General features: G+C 48.1%; 1 protein-coding gene and 2 long non-coding RNA genes across 4 annotated transcripts in view; 1 reads left to right on the plus strand and 2 right to left on the minus strand.

Annotated features, from left to right (window-relative positions):
* Positions 1 to 23,114, minus strand: part of LOC129647052 (uncharacterized) — a 152,842-nt gene that overhangs the window by 125,538 nt on the left and 4,190 nt on the right. Inside the window, exon 2 of the long non-coding RNA XR_008712254.1 lies at positions 8,904 to 9,182. This is a non-coding gene — a long non-coding RNA (uncharacterized LOC129647052). The remainder of the gene's footprint in view (positions 1 to 8,903; positions 9,183 to 23,114) is intronic.
* The window catches only part of CACNG2 (calcium voltage-gated channel auxiliary subunit gamma 2), a 121,365-nt gene that overhangs the window by 85,502 nt on the left and 12,749 nt on the right, over positions 1 to 23,114 (plus strand). Inside the window, exon 2 of the mRNA XM_055574126.1 lies at positions 14,103 to 14,186. Within this exon, the coding sequence (XP_055430101.1) occupies positions 14,103 to 14,186 (84 nt within the window). The remainder of the gene's footprint in view (positions 1 to 14,102; positions 14,187 to 23,114) is intronic.
* On the minus strand, positions 15,138 to 21,587 carry LOC129647056 (uncharacterized). Of its 2 annotated transcripts, none has more exons than XR_008712255.1 (5): positions 21,490 to 21,587; positions 18,645 to 19,147; positions 18,008 to 18,148; positions 17,716 to 17,799; positions 15,138 to 15,254 (listed from the first exon to the last, which is right to left on the minus strand). It is a non-coding gene; the product is annotated as an uncharacterized LOC129647056 (long non-coding RNA). The 2 variants fall into 2 exon arrangements; XR_008712256.1 differs by lacking the exon at positions 21,490 to 21,587 and adding an exon at positions 19,829 to 19,982.

Genomic DNA, 23,114 nt, shown 5'->3' on the forward strand with positions numbered 1-23,114 from the left:
CAACCCTTTGCGACCCCATGGACTGCAGCACACCAGGCTTCCCTGTCCATCACCAACTCCCAGAGCCTGTTCAAACTCATGTCCATCGAGTTGGTGATACCATCCAACCGTCTCATCCTCTGTCATCCCCATCTCATCCTGTCAACCCCTTCTCCTTCTGCCTTCAATCTTTCCCAGCATCAGGGTTCTTTAAGCTAAGCTAAGTCACTTCAGTCGTGTCCGACTCTGTGCGACCCCAGAGACGGCAGCCCACCAGGCTCCCCTGTCCCTGGGATTCTCCAGGCAAGAACACTGGAGTGGGTTGCCATTTCCTTCTCCAATGCAGGAAAGTGAAAAGTGAAAGTGAAGTCGCTCAGTCGTATCTGACTTTCAGCGCCCCCACGGACTGCAGCCTACCAGACTCCTCCATCCATGGGATTTTCCAGGCAAGAGTACTGGAGTGGGGTGCCATTGCCTTCTCCGCAGGGTTCTTTAAAAAGTATCTAATACTAAATACATATAAAAGACTATTTTAACATGTATGATTACACTGATTACAATTAGGTTTGGCAACGAGGGTTGTTTTTTAGCTAAAAAAGATAGCTTATTTCTCTCTCATCGCCCAACTTTGGAGATATGACGTCTGGGAGATAAGACTCTCCATTGATGGCATGGCCCAGATGTCTTTGATTCTTCCATCATGCAGCTCTCCATCTTCAAGGTTGCATCACGGTCCAAGATGGCAACTGGAGCTCTCTATTCCATGTGCCCAGAGGAAAGGTCTGAGAAGGGCACATGCCATTCCTTGAAGGATGTCGCTCCCTCCACTTCCACTTCCATCCCATTAGTCAGAGCTTGGTCACATGGTCACCTCTAGCTTCAAGAGCAGCTGGGAACTAAAGTCTATATTCTGGGAAGCCACCTGTCCAAGTAAAACATGGGAAGATGAAAAAGACGGGACATTAGGAAACAGCCAGTAGTCTCTGCCATAGTGAGGCACAGAGAACAGCGATAGAATGAAGACCTGTGAGCTGACCACCAGGTTAAGAAATGGAGCATCACAGCACACTGAAGCTGACTTGTCCCCCGCCCTTACCCCTTCTCCCTCATGTCTGGTCAACACCCTCTTGAATTCTGTGTTTATCACTGCTTGCTTGACTTTACAGTTTCACCACAACTACGTATTTCCTTTGTCTTTCCTTTTTCATTATTTATTTATGTATGGCCGTGCTCTTTGTTGCTGCACTCAGGCTTTCTCTACTTGCAGCGAGTGCAGGCTACTCTTCTTTGTGGTGCTCAGGCTTCTTACTCTGGTGGCTACTCTTGCTTGGAGCACAGGCTCTAGGCACACGGGCTTCAGCAGTTGCAGTTCAGGGGCTCTAGCACGCTGGCTCAATACCTGTGATGCCTGGATTTAGTTGCCATGTGGCATGTTTTTTTTGGCATGTGGCTCCAATTCCTGGAGCAGGGATTGAACCCATGTCCTTAAAAATCTTTTGTCCAGTTGTACATGTTTAACTTTGTGTAAATGGAATCATACCATATGTATTTATCCATGGCTTGATTTCTGTGTTCAGTATTTTTAAAATTTTTGTTGAAATATAGTTGACTTACAATGCTGTGCTCATTTCAGATATACAACAAAGTAATTCAGTTGTATATTTACATGTATGTGTGTGTATATATATATATACACACACACACTCTTTTTTACATTCTCTTCCACTATAGGTTATTATAAGATATTGCATGTAGTTCCTTATGCTACATAGTAGGTCCTTGTTGGTAATCCATTTTCTATACAGTAGTGTGTATATTTTAATCCCAAACTCCTGATTTACCCCTGCCCCCTTCCCCTCTGGTGACCATAAGTTTGTGTTCTATGCCTGCGAGTCTGTTTTTGTGTGTGCTGCACAGTATCATGTGTGTGGAATTCACCGGTGTTGACAAGTGTAGCTGTAATCTACTCCCATCCATTGCTGAGTCCTATCTCATTATATTAATATGCTCCAAGTTATTATCATTCTTCTGGTGAGAAAAATGCGAGTTGTTCCCAGGGTTGTGTTGTTTCAAGCACTGCTGTTAGGAACATTCTCATATACACCTCCTCATGTATACAGGCAAGGGCTTCCCAAGGCGAGTTTCTAAGGGAAATTGCTGGGGTTTGGGATATACACGTATTTTGAGACTGTCAAATAGGCTTTTAAAATATTTATTTATTTATTTGGCTGTGCCAAGTCTTAGTTGTGGCACATGGGATCGATCTTCGATCTTCATTGTTTCAGGTGGGATCTAATTACCCGACCAGGGATCAAACCCAGGCACTCTGCATTGGGAAGCATGGCGTCTTAGCCTCTGGACCACCAGGGAAGTCCCTCAAATAGGCTTTTAATAAGAGAGCTACAAAAGATCCTGGTGCTCCAGGGATTCTAATAGTTGGCATAATGTTCATCTGTTCCGGAGAATGGAAATGTATAGAATACTCTCCACCCACATAGACACACGCACACAAATTCATTTGTTTATTTGTCCATTTGTTCAATAAACACTTGTTGTGTAGCTATTATCATTAACTGTAAGACACACCATCAATGTAATAATGATTTTTTGGGGAAAGAGAGACACACAGCAGTAAATGAACCCATCAATTGTAAGACACATCCCAATTTCACTGAAATGTGCATGGAAGTTCTTAGAATCAAGGAAATTCTGCCCTTGAGGAACTTACAGATTTGAAGCCATTTTTTCCCTGAACAATGATATCAGAGCACAAAATATGATTAAAGCAGATACAAAGTATTCAAAATCAAACCAAAATATAGTCCACCAGGGACCCTGAATCACAACACTGCCTTTGAGCTTGCAAGAAATACCAAGTTTCAGGGTCCTCTCCAGACCCACCGAGTCAGCAACTGGTTTAACATGATCCCCTAGTGACTCCTATGCCCATTAAAACCTAGTCGCACTTCAGAGGGGCATAGAGGAGAAAAAGAGTCTTTCCAACTAAGGGCAATCAAGAAAGGCTTCTTGAAAGAGGTGTCATTTGAAGAAGAGAGAGAAGGAAGGATTACATTGGTTGAGTGCTGCTCTGAGTTAGGAACTGTACAAGGGGCTTTCTCATTGAGTCCTCAGAATCACCCCCACGGGGCAAGAATTTCCTTTATACAAAGAAAGAAATAGGCACAGAGAGGTCACATGACTTGCTCAGGGCGGCATAGCTGATAGCTAGCAGAGCTGGGCTTTGAGGCTGGGACTCTCTGAATCTGGGGTCCAGTCTCTTCCCCATATCACACTGAAAGAACTAAAGAAGCAGCTGACAAGAATCAAGACAGGATAGTCTCTGGTGGCTCAGATGGTAAAGAATCCGCCTGCAATGCAAGAGACCCAGGTTCCATTCCTGGGTCAGGAAAAGCCCCTGGAGAAGGGAAAGGCAACCCACTTCAGTATTTTTGCCTGGAGAATCCCATGGACAGGGGAGACTGGCAGGTTGCAGTCCCTGGGGTCACAAAGAGTCGAACACGACGGAGCAACTAATACTTTCACTTTTTATTCCTCCCAGAGATGTGTGCAAAAGTGCACAGTGCTGCACCCAGGACTTCCGCAAGGTGGGCTCTCAGGGCACACCTGGGGACAGACTCGGGAAAGCAGGCAGGCAGGGCAGTCTTCTTACTCCACTCTAACCCCAGCCAACGCCTGCACAAGACCTAGCATGCAGCAGCCGTTGGAAACAATTCAATGAATGAATGAATGAATGAATGGGGAGAGTTTTGTTTCAAACCTTCCAGCAGCCGCCAGTGCCAGCACTGCTTGGGGGCTGAGGTTCCCAGAGAGGTGGGCGAGGCCGGCCTCTTCCACCCACCCCAGGGTCTCGTTAATCCCTGCCATCAGGGAGGGCCCTGCCAGCACAGCAAAAAGCCAGGAGCAGAAAAGGTTTAAAACACAGCGCCGGCAGCTCCCACCAAACCCTTCATTTGCTTTACTTAAAAAATTACTTCACCGACTTCCTACCCGTGCGGCAGCCAGCTCCCTCAGCGCAGCCTCCAGATTCTGAGCTACTCTTTCAGCCTCTCCTGAATGTATGGAAAATTAAAACAGCGCTTGTTCAACCCTTAATGACCAGGTTTATGAAGAGGTTATTGTATCTCAAAGAAATGAGACAGCAGTTGGTGTTGTGAGATATTAATGTGCTTTTTACAAAGCTGATGAAACCTCCTTTTAAACTACTTAATACCTGCAAGCTGAAATTCTCAGACTGAAGTGGGGAATTCCTGGAGGCAGAGCTGTGGCAGCCTAAGACTCAGCCCTTGGCCTTCCCTCCAAGGCTTGGCTTGAGGTCTCTGGGCTCTGGGGTTGGCACAACATCGTTGGCCCTTCTGGAGTGGGGGTTCAGTAGAGATTTCACAGTTGTTGGTCCCCTTGGCAGAAAAATCCTTTATAGTTCATGGTGGGAGTGTGTGTGCGCTAAGTTGCTTCAGTCGTGTCCTACTCTTTGCAACCCCATGGACTGTAGCCCACCTGGTTTCTCTGTCCATGGGATTCTTCAGGCAAGAATACTGGAGTGGCTTGCCTTACCCTTCTCCAGGGGATCCTCCCAAGCCAGGGATCGAACCCAAGTCTCTTAGGTCTCCTGCATTGGCACGTGGGTTCTTTACCACTAGGGCCACCTGGGAAGCCCTCATGGTGGAACAATCTCCCCCATCTCCTCATCCTCCAGAAGCTCAAAGCCTGTGCTTGTGGGCGGAGTGGGCACTGAGATGCCCCCTCCTCACTTCAATCTGGACCACAAGCCCGGCAGGATCAGATCCCTGCCTACTCCCCAGCCATCTACTGCCCTCACCCTCACCCATCCAACCTTCTTGTTGGGATCAATCTTTCTGTAAATCTCTACTCCCATGAAGATGTCATGTCTTTGCACCAGCAAACCCCTCCCTCATATGAGACTGCCCTGCATCTGGGGGTTTGCTGGTAAATGTTTACCAGCTGGCTCTCTGTGCAGGGATACAGGACCTTGATTTGTGGTGTTTGCCAATGTCCGTGGTGCAAACACTTGCACCGTGGCTGATTTCAAGCTCCTCGTGTGAGTTATGAAGAGACACTAACAGTCAGCTCCCAAGATGTAAGCCAGCCCCAGCACAGCGCTGCCTCCGGGTTTCCCTCTTACCCCCAGCTCTGACCTGGAGGACCTGCCCTGGCGGACTGGCCTGGCGCCCTGAGACACTCTGCCCCTTCCTGTGTGCCCAGCACTTCCCTGACCTTGCTCTTTCCTGACTTGCCTCTTCCTAGAATCCCTTCTCACTTTCCACTGCTTCCTCACATTCCCCAACACACACACACACACACACATCCCTACCTACCTGCTTCACCTGGCTGACTCCGTTGCCTTCTGAGTCAGGAAGCCTGTGTCAACACTCATACACACACACACCTGAATCTGCAGCCCTCTGTGTGTTCTCAGACACACCCTGCCTTGTCAGAACACACATCCTGCTACCCCACAGCACCTCCTCCCTGTCTCCCATAGATGGCAAGCTCTGTGGAGACAGAAAGTCAATTTTTTTCCTCTGTGTCCTCAGCAGATCACACAGAACATGGCATACAGTCTGTACAACATACATGTTAGCTGAACAACTATGTTCCCATAGGCTTTGTGTTCTTATTGCTGTTGTTTAGTCACTAAGTCATGTCCAACTCCTTTGTGACTCCAGGGACTGTGGCCCACCAGGCTCCTCTGTCAGTGGAGTTTTCCAGGCAAGAATACTTGGGTTGCCATTTCCTCCTCCAGGGTATCTTCCCCACTCAGGGATCAAACTCACGTCTTCTGCATTGGCAGATGGGTTCTTTACCACTGAGCCACCAGGGAAGCCCATAAGGCCTTGTTGCTATTGTTCAGTCATTCAGTCGTGTCTGACCCTTTGTGACCCCATGGACTCCAGCACACCAGATTTCCCTGTGCTTCACTATCTCCTGGAGTTTGCTCAAACTCATGTCCATTGAACTAGTGTTGCCATCCAACCATCTCATCCTCTGTCGTCCCTGCCTTCTCCTCCTGCCTTCAATCTTTCCAATCACCAGGGTCTTTTCCAATGAGTCTGCTCTTCCCATCAGGTGGCCAAAGTATTGGAGCTTCAGCATCAGTTCTTCCAATGAATATTCAGAGTTAATTTCCTTCCGGATTGACTGATTTGCTCTCCTTGCTGTACAAGGGACTCTCAAGAGTCTTCTCCCACACCACAGTTCAAAAGCATCAATTCTTCAGAGCTCAGCTTTCTTTATGGTCCAACTCTCACATCCGTACATGACTACTGGAAAAACCATAGCTTTGACTAGAGGGATCTTTGTCAGCAAAGTGATGTCTCTGCTTTTTAATATGCTATCTAGGTTTGTCATAGCTTTTCTTCCAAGGAGCAAGCGTTTTTTAATTTCATGGTTGCAGTCACCATCTGCAGTCATTTTGGAGCCCAAGAAAATAAAGTTTCTCACTGTTTCCATTGTTTCCCCATCTATTCGTCATGAAGTAATGGGACCGGATGCCTTATATCTCTCTAATATAGGATGTGAGATATTACATTCTAGTAAATTCTGTGCTATCTATTTTTCCCCAAAAACTATGCATCCCTGAAAGGCAAGGATCAGGTCAGGTTTCCCTCCACCACCCCAGAGCCAGGCACTTAGTCATCCCTTAATCTCTACCCTGGGGAGAGAGGAAAGATGAACAGAGAAGGTAAGAGACACCAAATATTTGAGCATTTGGATCTATCTGTGCCTGAAGCTGAATCAATCCCTGGACTTGATGGCCACCAACCAGAAAGAAATACACCAGAACTAAAGGCTGGCATCCAGAAAACAAGATGATACCCCTCTTCACTGTTAGTAGTAATGTCTGCAGACATAGATGTTCTACCAAACTTAAATTCTACCAATAGCAGTGCGGTACCACCAGGGTACTGCTTCATGAGCCTAAGCACCGCCTTAGTCAGTCAGACTGAGTCCTAGGCCACAGAGCCCCCAGTGCTCCTGGAGACCCCTATGCTCCAACCAACGCTCACAGCCTCATCATCACCATCAACCTCAGAGACCACTGGGATCAATCCCACTACAGCCTGGGTCCCAGTTTACCTCCGTCATTCCTCACCACTAATCTTCTGTCTCTCAGTTCAGTTCAGTTCAGTCACTCAGTCATGTCTGACTCTTTGTAACCCCATGGACTGTAGCACGCCAGGTCTCCCTGTCCATCACCAACTCCTGGAGCTTGCTCAAACTCATGTCCATTGAGTCAGTGATGACATCCAACCATCTCATCCTCTATAATCCCCTTCTCTTCCTGCCTTCAATCTTTCCCAGAATCAGGATCTCTTCCAGTGAGTTAGTTCTTCGCATCAGATGATCAAAGTATTGGAGCTTCAGCTTCAGCATCAGTCCTTCCAATGAATATTCAGGACTGATTTCCTTTAGGATGGACTGGCTTGATCTCCTTGCTGTCTAAGGGACTCTCAAGAGTCTTCTCCAACACCACAATTCAAAAGCATCAGTTCTTCAGAGCTCAGCTTTCTTTACAGTCTAATTCTCACATCCATACATGACTACTGGAAAAACCATAGCTTTGACTAGATGGAACTTTGTTGGCAAAGTAATGTCTCTGCTTTTTAATATGCTGTCTAGATTGTTCATAGCTTTTCTTCCAAGGAGCAAGCGTCTTTTAATTTCATGGCTACAGTCACCACCTGCAGTCATTTTGGAGCCCAAGGAAATAAAGTCTGTCACTGTTTTCATTGTTTCTCCATCTGTTTGCCATGAAATGATGGGACCAGATGCCATGATCTTAGTTTTCTGTCCCTCAGAGGTTAGTAGAAAACTCTCTATCACTGAGACAGAATGACTCTTACTCTAACAGAGAAGGGTGAGAAGCATCTGGTGTGGTTCCGTGTGTCAAATCTCCATCCAGACAGGGCCATCATTTAGCTTGTAAAAGACTCATCATCAAAAGATCACACCAATAATTTCTAAAAACCAACCATTGATTTGGGGCCTATTAGAATAATTGGATGAATCATTTGCACATCAATGTTTAACTTGGTAAGCAGTTTTATAATATGTATTTGATGTATATAGGAAATAAAAGTGAACATTTAGTTTTGTCTTTATATAGAAGTTATTTGGTTTTATCTTGTATATTATAGGCTAGTATTATCTTGTATATTATAGTTTGGTGAAAAAGTAATTGCAGTTTTAGACTGTGAATTTTAAATCATTTTAACTAGGCTCAAGTACATGTTTATTAATCAAAATGGGAGCCATTAAAATCAGCACACTTTTGCCAATGAGAAATAAGTTTGTTTATTCCTCTAGCATAAAAATCCATGCTTCGGGATTCGACCAACTTCTCGAAAGCAGTTTCTGCCTCCTGCTGGTTGTGGAAGCATTTTCACTCAAAAAGCTGAGATGCTTGAAGAAGTGGCAGTCAGTTTGTGAGAGGTCAGGTGAATATAGAGAAAGAAGCAAAACTTGTAGCCCAGTTCATTCAACTTTTGAAGGCTTGGTTGTGTGATATGTGATCGGGCATTGTGTGAAGAACTGGGCTCTTTCTGTTGATCAATGCCAGCTGTAGATGTTGAAGTTTTCAGTGCGTCTTATGGATTTGCTGAGCATACTTCTCAGATGTAATCATGTCATCAGGATTCAGAAAACTATAGCAGATGACACAGGCAGCAAACCACCAAACAATGACCATGACCTTTTTTTGGTACAAGTTTAACTTTAGGAAGTACTTGGAGCTTCTTCTCCATCCAACCATGAGCTGGTTGTCACTGGTCATCGTATGAAATCCACTTTTCATTGCACATCACAATCCAATAGAGAAACAGTGCATTGTTGCATAGAATAAGAGATGATTTTTTTGATTTACAATCAGCTCATGAGGCACCCACCTTCCCAATTGGTTTCAAATGCTGAACAACCATAGAATGGTCAGTGCTGAGCTCTCCAGCAACTTCTCTTATAGTTGTAAGAGGATCAGCTTTGATGATGCTCTCATCTGGTCATTGTCAACTTCCAATGGCTGGCCACTGCACTCATCTTCCAGGCTCTAATCTCCCCTGCAGAACTTCTTTATTACCACTGCACTGTACATTTGTTATCAGTTCCTGGGCCTAATGTGTTGTTGATCTTGCAAGTTGTCTCCACTGCTTTACAACCCAATTTGAGGTCTAAAATAAATATAAAATAAACAGCAAGTAATAAGTCATTAGCAAAAAAAAAAAAGGCAAGAAATGTGCATTAAAATGATGTAGGCATGTGTGCATGCTAAGTCACACACAGTCATGTCCAACTCTTTGTGACACTATGGACTATAGTCCGCCAGGTTCCCCTATCCATGGGATTATCTAGGCAAGAATACTGGAGTGGGTTGCCATTTCCTTCTCCAGGGGATCTTCCCAACCCAGGGATCGAACCCACATCTCTTAAGTCTTCTGCACCGGCAGGCAGGTTTTTTACCACTAGCATCACAAATGAAACAACAAAGTTCAACAAACTGCAGTTACTTTTGCACCAATCTAAATAATTTGTCTGAGCTTTGCTAAATATTTTGAATGGCTTCCCAACCTCCACTTGACCTGAGCCACCCAGTTCATGGTCTTATCCTTCACCCTGAAGTTACCAACAACCATGCCCTTCCACAATCTCAGCGTCTCTGACTCCCTCGCCCCACCCTTCCAGCTTACTCCCCAGAGCATCTCCCCACCCCCTCACCACCACCAGCAATTCCTTGACCCTCACCTTATGTTTTCAATGCACTGATCCCACCTTCTTTTCACTGGTCCCTTTACCAGCTTACAGTCTGATCCGTCTTCATAATCTGGAACAATTGGGGTCATCAGCCCTATTGTTCCCCCTGTGTTGATGTCAAGCCTCCTTCCTCATGACCTTTGCTACGGGCAGAGCTCCTCACGCTGGCTCCTGGCAATAATCTACTCCCTTTCCGCCTCCCCTTCTTGCATTCATCTCACAGACCCTCGTCCTGGTTAAAGGCAACCCTCCAGCTGGACTGCCCCATATCCTAAATGTGTTCAGAAAAAAGCACAGAACCTCAGGAGGAACTGTCAGGCCACCAACACATATACTTCATGTCTTAAGCCTAGCCCATTCCTTCTTCACGCTCATGGAGAAAATTTTCACTTCCTTCCTCCCTTTCCTCTCAGTTGACAATTCTGTTTCCCATTTCATTCAGAAAATAGAAGCAACCAGAAGAGAAGTGTCACAAGCTTCCACCATGCCCACCCATCGCCTGCATCCGCCTCCACACTGCCCCCTCCCCACAGTGCCGTGGATGGACCAGCATCCACGTGAGGCCGGCCTTGGACTTGTGTCCCAGGCCTCCTCCCCCTCACAGTGCTCCTGTATCGTCCCACCCCTCCCCGGGTTATCAAGCGTTCCCTCTCTGCTAGAACATTCCCACCAGCATCATTCATGCCTTGAGCCCTCCCCTGACCACAGAGCAGCCAGAGGAGTGGTAGATCCCACACTAGCACAGTGCGGGAGGACACAGAGACATTGAGGGAGGGACAACAAAGGAGACGGTGGGGGCACAGGAGGCTAGACCAGCATATGCAAAGGCCCCATAGAAGGAGGGAGCATGGCGGGAATGGCAGCTGGGACTGCACGTGCGCTGAGACGGAGGTTAGACCAGATGGCGGTCGGGCCCTGTTAAAGATGTTGAAATTTTCCCTAAGAACATCAAGAAGCTGTCGAGCACTTCAAACTGAAGATGGCTTGAACAGATATGCATTGTCAAAGCTTCACTATGATCATTCTGTAAAGATGGATAAGAGTGGGTACAAAATGGCCAGTGGGGAGGCTACCACAGTCATTTAGGGAAGCAAGGAGGGTGGCCTGGCAGTGGGCATTGCTCTTGTTGGGGAAAAAAAATCGATGGGTTTGAAAGATTCTGAGAGCCGATACAGACATGTCGTGATGGATGGAGCCTGCAGGGAAGAGGCAGCAATGTTGGCAATGATGGCTGGGCTCAGGCTTGCATGAGGCAGCAACAGAGAGGCCTTGGCTGACCTAGTTGTTGCCTCCAGAAGACCAGGCTTGAGGGATAGATCATGAGTTCCAGTTTGGACCTGCTGAGTGTACAATGCTTTTAAAACATCCACCAAGAGACATCAAATAGGCAGTTGGATCCCCAGGTCTGGACCTCACAGGAGAGGTCTGGGCTGCTGATACTTTGACACAGCCTCTCTACAAGCATCTCTGGAGCCCTTCTCCTGTGCAAGGCACTGTGCTGGGATCCAGTGGTCCAAAGATGATGGAGGTAGGGGCTGGGGCCAGGGTGCGTGGGGAGCAGCTGCACTAGAGGTCCACAGCCTGAAGGGTGGGGCCCTTAAAAGAGAGACATGGAGGCACCACCTGTGGTTAGGAGTTGAGCATAGTCCCCAATTTGTCAGGAGCCATGGGGCACTTCAGTACCATTCTCAGCGCCTCACCTCCTGCACAGATTCCCTATAAAGATGCCTGGCACCAAGTTGGTGCTGACGAAATACTTGTCAGACTGAATTGAGAGAAAAGGAAAGTGCTTTGCAAAGTGGTTTTCAAATACACTGATTTGTAATTTTACCAATGGGGAGGTAAATGTTATCCTCTTAGAAGCAGGAATGAAGACTCTTCTCAGGAAAAAATAATCTGTGGTTGGATGGGGGATAAGTCAGGAGAGGTAGGGGAAGACTCTGGTTAATGCATCAAGATGCTGAGAGCAGGGTGGGCACATGTTCATGACCACAGAGGAGGGGGAGACAGCAAGGTATGGGGTGGGGATGGTGCCGAGCAAGACAAGACATGGTCCAGCACACACAGAGAAGATACCTGCCCCACTGGGAGCATTCTGAGCCAAACTCTGTCTACCTGGAGTCCCCGTATGCTCTGGGGGATCTCTCTTCTTGCAGAAGTTGGGAAAGGAAGTGAATTTGGCAGAGATACAGTTAAGGGGAGGTGAGGGTTGTAAGGTAAGGATCAACCATCTTCTCTGTTATATGTAGTACAGAACTACCTATGTGTGCATGCTAAGTCACGTCAGTCGTGTCCAACTTTGCAATCCTATGGACTGTAGCTCACCACGATCCTCTGTCCATGGGATGCTCCAGGCAAGAATGTTGGAGTGGATTGTCATGCCCTCTTCTAAGGGATCTTCCTGACCCAGGGATCAAACCCATGTCTCCTTTGTCTCCTGCCTTGGCAGGCGGGTTCTTTACCACTAGCGTCACCTAGGATCCCCAGTGTTACGTATACATATTATATTAGCTAGAAACACAATTATGTAAGCATACCTGTACTGCCCGCAACGCGGGAGACCTGGGTTGGGTTCAATCCCTGGGTTGGGAAAACCCCCTGGAGAAGGCATGGCAACCCACTCCAGTGTTCTTGCCTGGAGAATCCCTGTGGACAGAGGAGCCCGGTGGGCTGCAGTCCATGGGGTTGCAAAGAGTCAGACACAACTGAGTGACTGAGCACATCCTGTATATCCAGCTGTATGATATATCCGGCTGTGTATATGTGTAATAATGACTTAATATTCCTAAATAATACCTATCGTACATAATAAAACCTACTTTATGGGCTACAAGACTCAGGATCTTACAAGAAAATAAATTGTTCACACATATTAAGGACTGTATTAATTAGGTGGCATTATCTTCTATCACAGGAAAATCCTGAATGTCAGGGACTAAATGTAGCAAGGTTCATTTCTCTCTCACTCAATACCCCCAGCACATTTACTAATGTGCCAGGCACTGCTCTGAGCACTTTAGACGTGTTAGCTCATGTCATCCCCACAACAATCGACAAAGGAAGAATCGCTACGATCTCTGCTTTCTGATGAGGAAGCTGAGGCATCTCCATGAGGCTGAACGAAACCCAGGCAGGCCAGCTGCAGAACCTGCCTCTCACCCACTGTCGCCGTATCTCCCTGCACAGTTTCGAGTGTCCAGTCATTCAGAGAAAGTCAGGCAACATCCATCGTGCCTGTGCTGGTGCTCAGGACACAATGGTGAATGAAACAGACAAAAGTCTCTGTTGTCATGAAGCAGCCATGCTTGTAAATTCTATTCTCCACATAAGTGTTCATGAAGATTGCATTCAGTAGTTCACTCATTCATTTAGGGATCACTACTGGGGATCTGCTGGACACTGGGCTAGGGGTTCTCATCTGAGCTGGCTCTCACCTTCTCAGCAATCACCAAGGAAAGTTTTAAAACCAAAAGGTCTTTGTTTGAGCCCAGATTCCATCATTTCCTGGCCATGAGGACTTATTCAGTTATTTGAATTGGCACAGAGACAGTTAAGGGAGGTTTGTAGGGTAAGGATCAACCATCTTCTCTGTAATATGTAGTATAGAATTATCTATATACTGCATTAGCTTGAAATACCTAAAATAGTTATACAAGCACACTTGCATCCAGTCTCCCTGAGCCTCAGTTTCTTCATTTATAAAATGAAGATGCTATTACTCCTCTCACAGGTTGAGTCATACTCCACAAATCTGGCCAGTGACCCAGGCCTGGGTGGGGTGTTCAACCCTAGGAGTATTGCAGAACTTTCATGGGCTCCATATAGTGAATTCCATGCAATTGCAGATGGGAAAATGCTTTGCAAACTCATCTAAAGGGCTGTGGGAATGTTTGTCAGCCTCGGTCTGGGGTCTGCCCTCTTTGGAAAGCGATCAACTTTCTCGCATGTAAAACACGAGGTGACTCCCAGCCGAGCTGGGGCACAGATGCAGGCATGCTGGTATTCACCAGTCTCCTCTGTGGCAGTCCCCAGCCCAGATTCAAACCTCCACTGCCCGCCAAGCCTCAGCTAATCCTCAGAAGCCTCGATGCAGAGATGGAAGGCTGGGTTTTGAAGTCTTAAGCCTTAGATCCTCTCTGCAGCACCGCGGGTGTGTGTGTTTTGATTCACTGGGCAGATGTCCAAACAGACAAAGCGATACCTTCTTTGGGGGGGAGGGGGGAAGTGAGGGAGAGGACTGAGCCAGCTTCAGAAGAACAAGAAGTCAGGAAGAGGCCAGTGGGCACTGAGTCCCTGGAGATTTGGATGTCTCACGAGCACTTTCTTCCCTTGTTTTCCAGGGAACTTCAAAGGTCTCTGCAAGCAAATCGATCACTTCCCAGAGGATGCAGATTACGAAGCTGACACAGCAGAATATTTCCTCCGTGAGTGGATGCAATTTTTTTTTATCTCTCTCCTGGTGATGGGTCCTGCCCTTCCATCCTTAAGCGCCAAAGGCCAGAACTATCTAGAGGTCTCTGTCACTGCAGAGGGCAGGAAAAAGCTGAGCCTTCTGTCTTCCCCCCTTTCCATGGCCAAACCTTCAGGTGTGCTATTTTCCTCTACCCGCAACGCCCTTCCTCCCCTCTTTGTTGGCAAGTTCCTACACATTTTCCAGGTTTCCGGTGAAACAACACCTCCTCCAAGAAGTCCTCTATGCCCCTGAAGGGGTTCCCAGAGCCTAGCATCTTTATCATGCTGTTGGGTCCATGTCTGTTTGAGCAACCAGCTCCCTGACAGTGTTGCCAATTCCACTAGAACTCTGATAGAACTCTACCTATCTCATTCATCATTATATTCCCAGCCCAGTGCCCGGCACATAGAAAGTACTCCGTAGATATTTCTTGAACAATCCAATGAGGAGACTCACAAGGCAGTGCCAGACTGGAACTTCTACTGAAACAATGAGATTTTTTTTTTCTTTCCCCACAAATCAAGTCAAAGTTAAATCCTGATGTAATAGCTGTGATCTTAAATCCACCTGAGACATAGTATCAAGAGAAAGCATTTTGAGACCCAAAGAAAATCTCTCAAGAAGCAGCGAAAACTAACAAGGTAAAATGTTCCAGGAGAAAAGGATTTCCAGAAGAGAGGCTGAGGGTCCTTAATGCATGGGACCGCAAAGCCACCCAAGCAGAAGTAGCTGAAAGCTCTGTACGAAGCTCTCAGACAGCACTTCTGAAAGCAGTTTGCTCTCCTCCCAGGAGCACCCCTCCCTGCCCCCACCCCCACCCACTCTGCTCCCAAGTGCCCTTCCCCAGCCAAAGCCTCCCTCCCATCCCCCACAGCAGTGGTTAGTATTGGATCATTTCTATGAAAAATGTAGGAAGCATTTTATTATATGGATCACCCCTGTCACTTTCAATAATTACTCCTCGCGTCAAACCCAACTCTCAGGTCAGCCTGAAATCTGGGTTTCATTTCAAAGCCCGTGGAACATGAAGCCAGCCAGGCTGCAAGAAAAAGGAAGGGGACATCAGGTCACTCATAGGTCTCTTTTTAAAGGAGAAGGGGCAATATCTTACTAGGCTCGTCCTTTCCCTTTATGAATTCCTGCACGACACTGCTCTCAGATGGAATTCCTGAAGAATCGTTTGTTCGTCCTCTGCATTATGAGATTTGAAAGTGAAAGTGTCAGTTGCTCAGTCTTGGCCGATTCTTTTCGACCCCATCAACCACTCCATCAACCATAGCCCACCAGGCTCCTGTGTCCACGGGATTCTCCAGGCAAGAATACTGGAGTGGGTTGCCATGCCCTCCTCCAGGGGTCTTCCCAACCCAGGGTTGAATTCGGGTCTCTCTCATTGCGGGCAGATTCTTTACCATCTGAGCCACCAGGGAAGCCCCTATTACCTGGTCTAGGGCTTGCAAAGGAGCCTGGCAAGGGCATAGAAACAAATTGAGCACCTTCTGTATGTCAGAGTCTGCACTGAGTGTTGGAGAGTTCCAGAGGAATGAATGAGGCAGCATCCGTGGCTGCAGGCAGACCACAGCCTAGTAGGTGAACCCTCAGAGAAACAGCAGGACTTGGGAGGCGGGGGCCTGCAGAGACGCCCCCGAGAGAGAAGATGGAAAGGGGAGCCACGTGGGGGTCTGCGCACAAAGCCACACTGGCTGAGCCCAGTGAGGGGGTGATACTTTATCAGTCAGATGCCCAGTGTTGGGGCAGGACCCTTGTCTCATTCATTGCTCTACCAAGAACAGTTCCTGGAAGATAGAAGGTGCCCAATAAACCTTTCCTATTTTGAAAGGAAAGACAGGATTCTTCAGCAGCTATTCCTACCTACTCTATATCTTCATTTCCCAAATTTTAAAGGAAGAATTGTTTAGTGTTTGGTTCATTTTGGTGTCTCTAGACAGAAGACTTGAATGCAAATTAGCCACGCAGGTTTCTGGGAGTCTGACTTGAGTTGACTTAATCCAAAAATATTTTTTAAACATCTATAACAAATTGGCAAACCCTTTCTGAAAAGAGACATTCCAAGCTTTGTGGGCCATAAAGTTTCTGTCTCAACTACTCAACCTTGACCTTGTAGCACAAAAGCAAACCCGGAAACAACTGAGCATGGCTGTGTTTGCTCCCGTGAAACTTAACTTCACTTGCAAAAATAGGCAATAGGCCTCATCTGGCAGTTTGTTGACCTCTGATCTGTAATATGCTAGTCTGGAGTTAGACAACAAAAGTAATTATTTAAAGCTGGAAGATGTGAATTCCCATCATTCTCTGTCAACCTCTAACCTGACTGGCTAGAGAAACTAGAAGACAGAAGTCATTCTTCTAGAAAGATTGCCTGCCCTAGTGTGGTGGGCAGAGCTGGTGCCCAGGAAGGTGGGCGGAGCTTCTCCTGAAGATGGGCTTTTGGTCCAGGGAGATGGGCGGGGCTGCACTCGGGTGGGTGGGGCCTGAGTCAACTTACCCTGCCCCGCCCCGTTCTGGTCTGTTAAACCTTCAGCTCACCTACTACATGGGTTGACAGGCCCAAGAACCTAACCTAGATGCCTCAAGCAGGGAAAGAAGGTGATCCGAGGTGCTGAGGAAGCCTGGTGCCTAACCCAGACTGGAGGTCATCATTCCAAAGTGTTCCCTAGAGAAGGTGGCACCAATGCAGAGACTTGGACTCTAGAAGCATTCATCCATTCATTCATTCGCTCAGGAGATATTCACTATCACTATGTATAGGGCACTGTTGATGGTATGGGGACTCAGTGTGGACAAAATAAAGAAAGTTAGCGCCTTCATGAAAGTTACACCCTGATGGAGGAAACAAGCAAAAAACAAGGAGCCTGTTATGATCAATCATCTAGACAAGAGATGACAGCAGCTTGAATGCAGGTGGTGGCAGTGAAGGAGGTGGGAAGGGGTCAGAGCCTGAAAATATTCCCAAGGGTCTGCATATAGGATCTTCTGAAAGGTTGCATGTGGATTTCCAGGGACAGGAAAGGATAAAGGATGACTCCAAGGTTTGTGCCCATGGAGGGAGCAGGTTGGTATGGGGAAGGATGGATGCTCAGTATCGGCCACAATAAGTAAAAGAGGCCCACGGACTCCCTGGGGAGGTGACATGGAGTCTGAGACTCACAGGGTGGGACCTGGCGGGAGTCAGGAGTCTGAGAGAGGTCAGAATGGGGACGATATTTAGCAGCATGAGACTTGATGACAGCATCAAGAAAGTGGTGCAGAGAAAGAAGAGGTCAGGATCTGAGCCCCAGGGCTCAGAGGCCAGGCAGAGGAGCCCCAGGGAAGGAGCTGAGGATGGGTGGCCAGTGAGGTGGCCTGGGTAACCCCTGCCATCCTTGATCCACCAGTTGGATGGAGGATCTGGAGCAGAGAGGGAGGCGGAGGATGCCAGGAGGGCATGACTGGCCAGGGGCACAGAGCTCATCTCCTGGACTGGCAGAAAAAGTGGGACTCACTTGTTTTCAAGCCAGCAGACCAAGCTTCAGGCAAGTTCAACACCACTTGAAGGACGGGGCTGAAGGAAAGCACCGAATTAATATCTGATGGGACAAATGAATGAGTGAATGAATGAATGCTCTTACTGCCCAGTCTCCGTGGGTATTCAACGGGGTCCCCAGCTTCTCCACAGCCACAGAGTCCAAGGAGGGACAGCCTTAACTGGTCCCAGTCATCACCCCAAGTCATTGGACTTCTGGGCCCCACGAAGGTGTGGCTAATACAGGCCTTGCCCACCTATCACCAACTTACCCACAAAGTCATGGTAACCAGTCTGTTTTTTCCAAGCAGCTCCATGGGGCTGTCAGCTGGGTCTGCTATGTGGCACCTCCTTAGCCCTCTCTCTTCTTCTTTTTTAAATATATATATATATTCTTTTTTTTTTATTGAAGTCTAGTTCAGGTGCACAACAAAGTGATTCAGTTATACATATACACATATATTATTTTTGAAATTATTTTCCATTATAGGTTATTATAAGATATCAACTATAGTTCCCTGTACTATACAGTAAACCTTTTTTGTTTGTTACATATCTATTTTTTAATTAGAAATCTAGCATTCTATTCATACATAAGTCAAACAAGTGGAATCAAAATGTCATAAATTTTTTAGTTAGGCAAAAATTCATATGTTTTCTAACATATATATATAATATTTATATATATATATACAAAAGTTTTTCTACTATGCTTGATAAAGGCTTGAGAAAGAACATCAAAAAAAAACCAGAAGAGATGGAGAAATTGGAAAACACAAACTAAATGAAATGGGAGCACTGAATATGAAATAGAAAAAGTGAAACCAACTAGATAAAAGTAGAAGATCATCATATAGTCCAGTTGTCCTTAAAATATTAGCCCTCTCTCTTCTTGCCAAAGCTGCTTACCTCAAGCTGGTGAAGAAGAGGTGGTGGTGTCCAGGTGTGACTTCCTATGACTCTCAGTGTGTGTTGGTGTGTCCGCGTGTCTGTCTTGTGCTCAGGGGCATGAGTGTGTGCTGTGTGCTGTGTCTTTTGATGCCTGCGTGTCTGTGCATCTGAGCATCTGTCAGTTTGAATATAAATGCCTGTGTGTATGCGTGGGTCTGCTTGTGCACACATGGGTCTCTTCATGGTGTGTGTGTGTGTGTGAGTGTGTGTGTGTGTGTGTGTGTTGTGTCCAGGAGATGGGAGGTGGTCACACAATGAGGCTGAGGGTGTGAGCTGTGGATGGGAAGCCAGACTAGGGCTTGGGGGCCTCAGCTTCACTCTGAGATGAGACTGCGAAAAGGTTCTGAGCAGAAAGGACTGAGGTCCAGGCTAATGGCACTGCTCCGCTTCTCCTGGAGAACTGACTCCGGGGTCTCAGCAGGAATAGGGAGACCAGTAAGAGATGACAGCCATGACCTAGGCTTGAAATACATGGGGCTCGGATCAGGGAGGGGGTGAGGGAGGTGGATGAGAAGGGGGACTAGTTCTGGAGCCAGCAGGAATTACTGGCATCCTGCATCGGGGTGGAGTGGGGAGGTGAGAGAGAGAAGACTCAGGCGACGTCTAGGTGTCCCGTCTGGGAGATGGTGGACAGTGCAGCCCTTCTCTGAGGCCGGGGATGTGGAGGAGGCTGGGTCGCAGGGAGGTGACCACTCTGTTACAGAGTCTTCTTTCCCACTGGATGCTGAAACAGCTTGAGGACACTGAAGGGAGTGGCTGCAAATAGAGTTTGCTCCCACCCACGCCCCACCCACCCCACCCAGTGCAGGGCCTGCCCTCAGTCAGGAGAGATTTGCTGAATGAATGTACAAGGAACCACCCTCCCTCAAGCCGCCTAGCACATTCTTCCTCTTCCCAGAATGAGGCTGGAGGAGCTCCAGCTGAGCCAAAGCCACCCATCCTAGCCTCAGAAAAGCCCGCGCTCTCCCCTGTTCCCCCTTCTCCATCTCCCTCTGCCAGTCCCACCAGGCCCTGAGGACCAGGGGGTGGGGGGCACGTCGTTGTGGGGGATACCAGGTGTCAAGGCCTGAGCTTGGGACTTGGAATGAAAGGGCCTGAATTTAAGATGAGCTCTGCTCTGTGACCTTGGACCAGATACTCACCTTCTCTGAACCTCAATGTATACCAGTCCAGGTGGGGGTGAGGGGCAATTCTGAGGATACCATGAGACAAGGGTTAGGGCGGTGCTTTGTTTGGGCTCCCCAGCTACCGCAGGGGAGTGCTGAGGGAAGTCCACTGCCTCTCCTTGCCCCTAGAGCTTCGAAGTTCAGGGAGACAGCCTTCCATCTCCAGAAATGCTGAAAGTAGACATGCCATGAGGGTCACACAACCCCACTCTCCATTTTACAGATGAGGAAGACACTGAGGCCCAGAGAGGGACAATGACTGGCCCCAGCCCAGTACAATTCCTGGGATACCACCTGTGCGTGTTCAGTCACTCAGTCATATCTGACTGTTTGTGACCCCATCGACTATAGGCCGCCAGTCTCCTTTGTCCATGGGATTCTCCACTTTCTTGTCTGTAAAATGGGACTGAAAATCAGAACTCCATCTACCATAAAGGGTGCCTGCTAAGTCACTTCAGCTGTGAAGTGACTCTTTTGCCACCCCATGGACTGTAGTAGCCTGCCAGACTCCTCTGTCCATGGGATTCTCCAGGCAAGAATACTGGAGTGGGTTGCCATTTCCTCCTCCAGGGGATCTTCCCGACCCAGGGATCAAACCTGGGTCTCCTGCATTGCAGGCAGATTCTTTACCATCTGAACCACCTGGGAAGCCCTGGGATACCACCTGCCTCCCTGGTTATCCAGGCCACATATTCCTGTCCACTTCCCGGGAACTGTAGCCCTTTTCAGCAAAATTGTCATGAGGGACGTCCCTTTCAGAGGTCACTGCGGTGGGGTGACCACATCCTGCAGTCGGGAATATCTAATTTAGATCCCCTACTAACTCACATCCAGGCAGCCAGAGCGAATGCTTCATGATCAGCGCCTCCGCCTCGCGCCCTCCGCCCATGGGGATAGTTTCTGTTCTGATCTGGTTTGTTTATTAAAGTGCCCAATGCCACCCTCACCACACTGAGTCCACGACCTGTACTTTAATAAACATCAGTCTAGGTAACCCCAGGCCCATTAGAAACAACAGTAATACTCTCTGCCATGTAAGAACTAACATTTCCTGGGGCTTGTGGGTACCAGTCACGGTTCTCGTGGCTTCAGACGCGTTGACTCATTGCCCCTTATTGTGGCCCTGGGAGCTGGGTATGTCCTGCAGCAGAGGAGGCCACTGAGCCTCGTGGGGTGGGGGCAACATGGGATGCGTGCAGGCCATCTCTCCTGAGCCAATCACCAACCCCAGAGACCACAGAAAGTCAGAAAGCCTCCACCACCTGCACAGGTGGCCCTCCCAGAGGAAGCTCGCTGGGGTCTGAAATTCCTTTCCTACGTCAGTAGATAGAGCAAACTTTCATGGAACTCTTGGCCTAACACACCATACGTTACCCTCATTCATCTCACAACAGCCCTAAGAAGTAGGTACCGTTGGTGTCTCCATTACACAGATGAGAAAAGTGAGACAGAGAGGCCACACTGCCAGTGGGAGACCAGGGAAGTGCAGGATGGGACCCCAAGCAGCCCACATCAGGAGCCCATGCTCCTAACCACCGCTCTGAGTGGCTTCCATCCCTCCCTCCCTCTGCCTCTTCCCTCCTCTCCTCCTCTCTCCTGTCACTCTTTCTCACACACTCTCTCACGCTCACTCTCACCTGCATTTACAGCAGCTCATCCCCTTTCACAGTCACTGGCTCCTCATCCAGCACAGCATACAGGAGGAGAGGGCGAGAGATGCCCCAGAGCCCAGAAGCTCCACCCAACCCAGCACATCTGTGTCCTGTTAGAACACATCAAATTCCAAAGGGAATAACAGGCATAAAGAGTTTAACACCATGCCAAGAAAATAAGGAGCTCCAGCTTCCCCTATACCTGATCATGATGACTATTTTGATGAAAGGCACGACCAGCACCTGGCCAGCCTGGCTGAGTGGTCCCTAATGGAGGTTTGCAGGGCACAGGACCACCAGGGATGGATGAAACCTTATGAGTCATCTGGTCCCACCTATTCAGAGCCAGACCTGAGACCCAGAGAAGGGAAAACCCACAATCAGGCCTCAGGACAAGCCAGGCAGAGTGGGCACTAGGCAGAGGTCTGCCCACCTCCCTCCACCCTACACACCACTCCCCTCCTCCTCTGCCAAATTGAGTGTGGAAGCAGGATCCCCGAGTGCAGCCATCTACTTGTCCTCCAGCTGTGCCCACCACAGGACACCATGGGTGCCGGGCTCACAGGGCACTAGATTGGAGATGATCTGTCTACAGAACGTGGCCAAAGAAAGGGTGAGTGAGGGATTTATGGCTGAGCCTACCCGCTCCCAAAGGCTAGATGATATTCCCTTCTGGGTGCTTATGACACTCTTCATTTCCATCACTAGCATAGAAAACAATAATACACTGTTCCTGGTTTACCCAACGCTCTGTATTTTCAAAAGCTTCCACAGTCTTCTTCCGATTTAATTACTGTCACCCTGTAAGGTGGGGCTTCCCAGGTGGTGCTAGTGGTAAAGAACCCACCTGCCACTGCAGGAGATGTAAGAGAGGAGGGTTCGATCCCTGGGTTGGGAAGATCCCCTGAAGGAGGAAATGGCAACCCACCCAGTATTCTTGCCTGGAAAATTCCATAGATGGAGCCTGGTGGGCTACAGTCCATAGGGTCACACAGAGTCGGACATTACTGAAGTGACTTAGCAGGCACCCTATAAGGTAGACAGATTTCCAGTTTTCAGTCCCATTTTACAGACAAGGAAGTGGAGACCTCAGCAACACCAAGAGATTGGCCCAAGGTCTTCCCAAGCCAGTCACTAAATACTGGGGCTCCCCAAGCCTCAAGGTAAACCCCCTACTCTTCCATGTTCAAGCTCTGCTGTGCTCACCTCTGAGTCTGACTCCCCATTTACAGCTTCAGCCTACACTGCTCCTCTGTGCCCCAGTCTTACACATCCGCCTCCCGCTCCATGCTCCCCGTGTATGTCCCCAGAGCACCTCAGCTTTCATGTGTCCCAAACAAACCTTGACTTTCCTCCTTACCCCTTGATCCTCTCCAAGCCCCATAAGTGGTTTTATCCAACCAGCCAGCAAACCTGAGACCCAGAAGTTATCCTTCAAGCTTTACTTCACCTCCTAAACACCCCTCAATGGCACCCCACTCCATTACTCTTGCCTGGAAAATCCCATGGACAGAGAAGCCTGGTAGGCTGCAGTCCATGGGGTCGCTAAGAGTCGGGCATGACTGAGCGACTTCACTTTCACTTTTCACTTTCATGCATTGGAGAAGGAA

Source organism: Bubalus kerabau, chromosome 1 (genome assembly GCF_029407905.1).
Source record: "Bubalus kerabau isolate K-KA32 ecotype Philippines breed swamp buffalo chromosome 1, PCC_UOA_SB_1v2, whole genome shotgun sequence".
Lineage (NCBI taxonomy): Eukaryota > Metazoa > Chordata > Mammalia > Artiodactyla > Bovidae > Bubalus > Bubalus kerabau.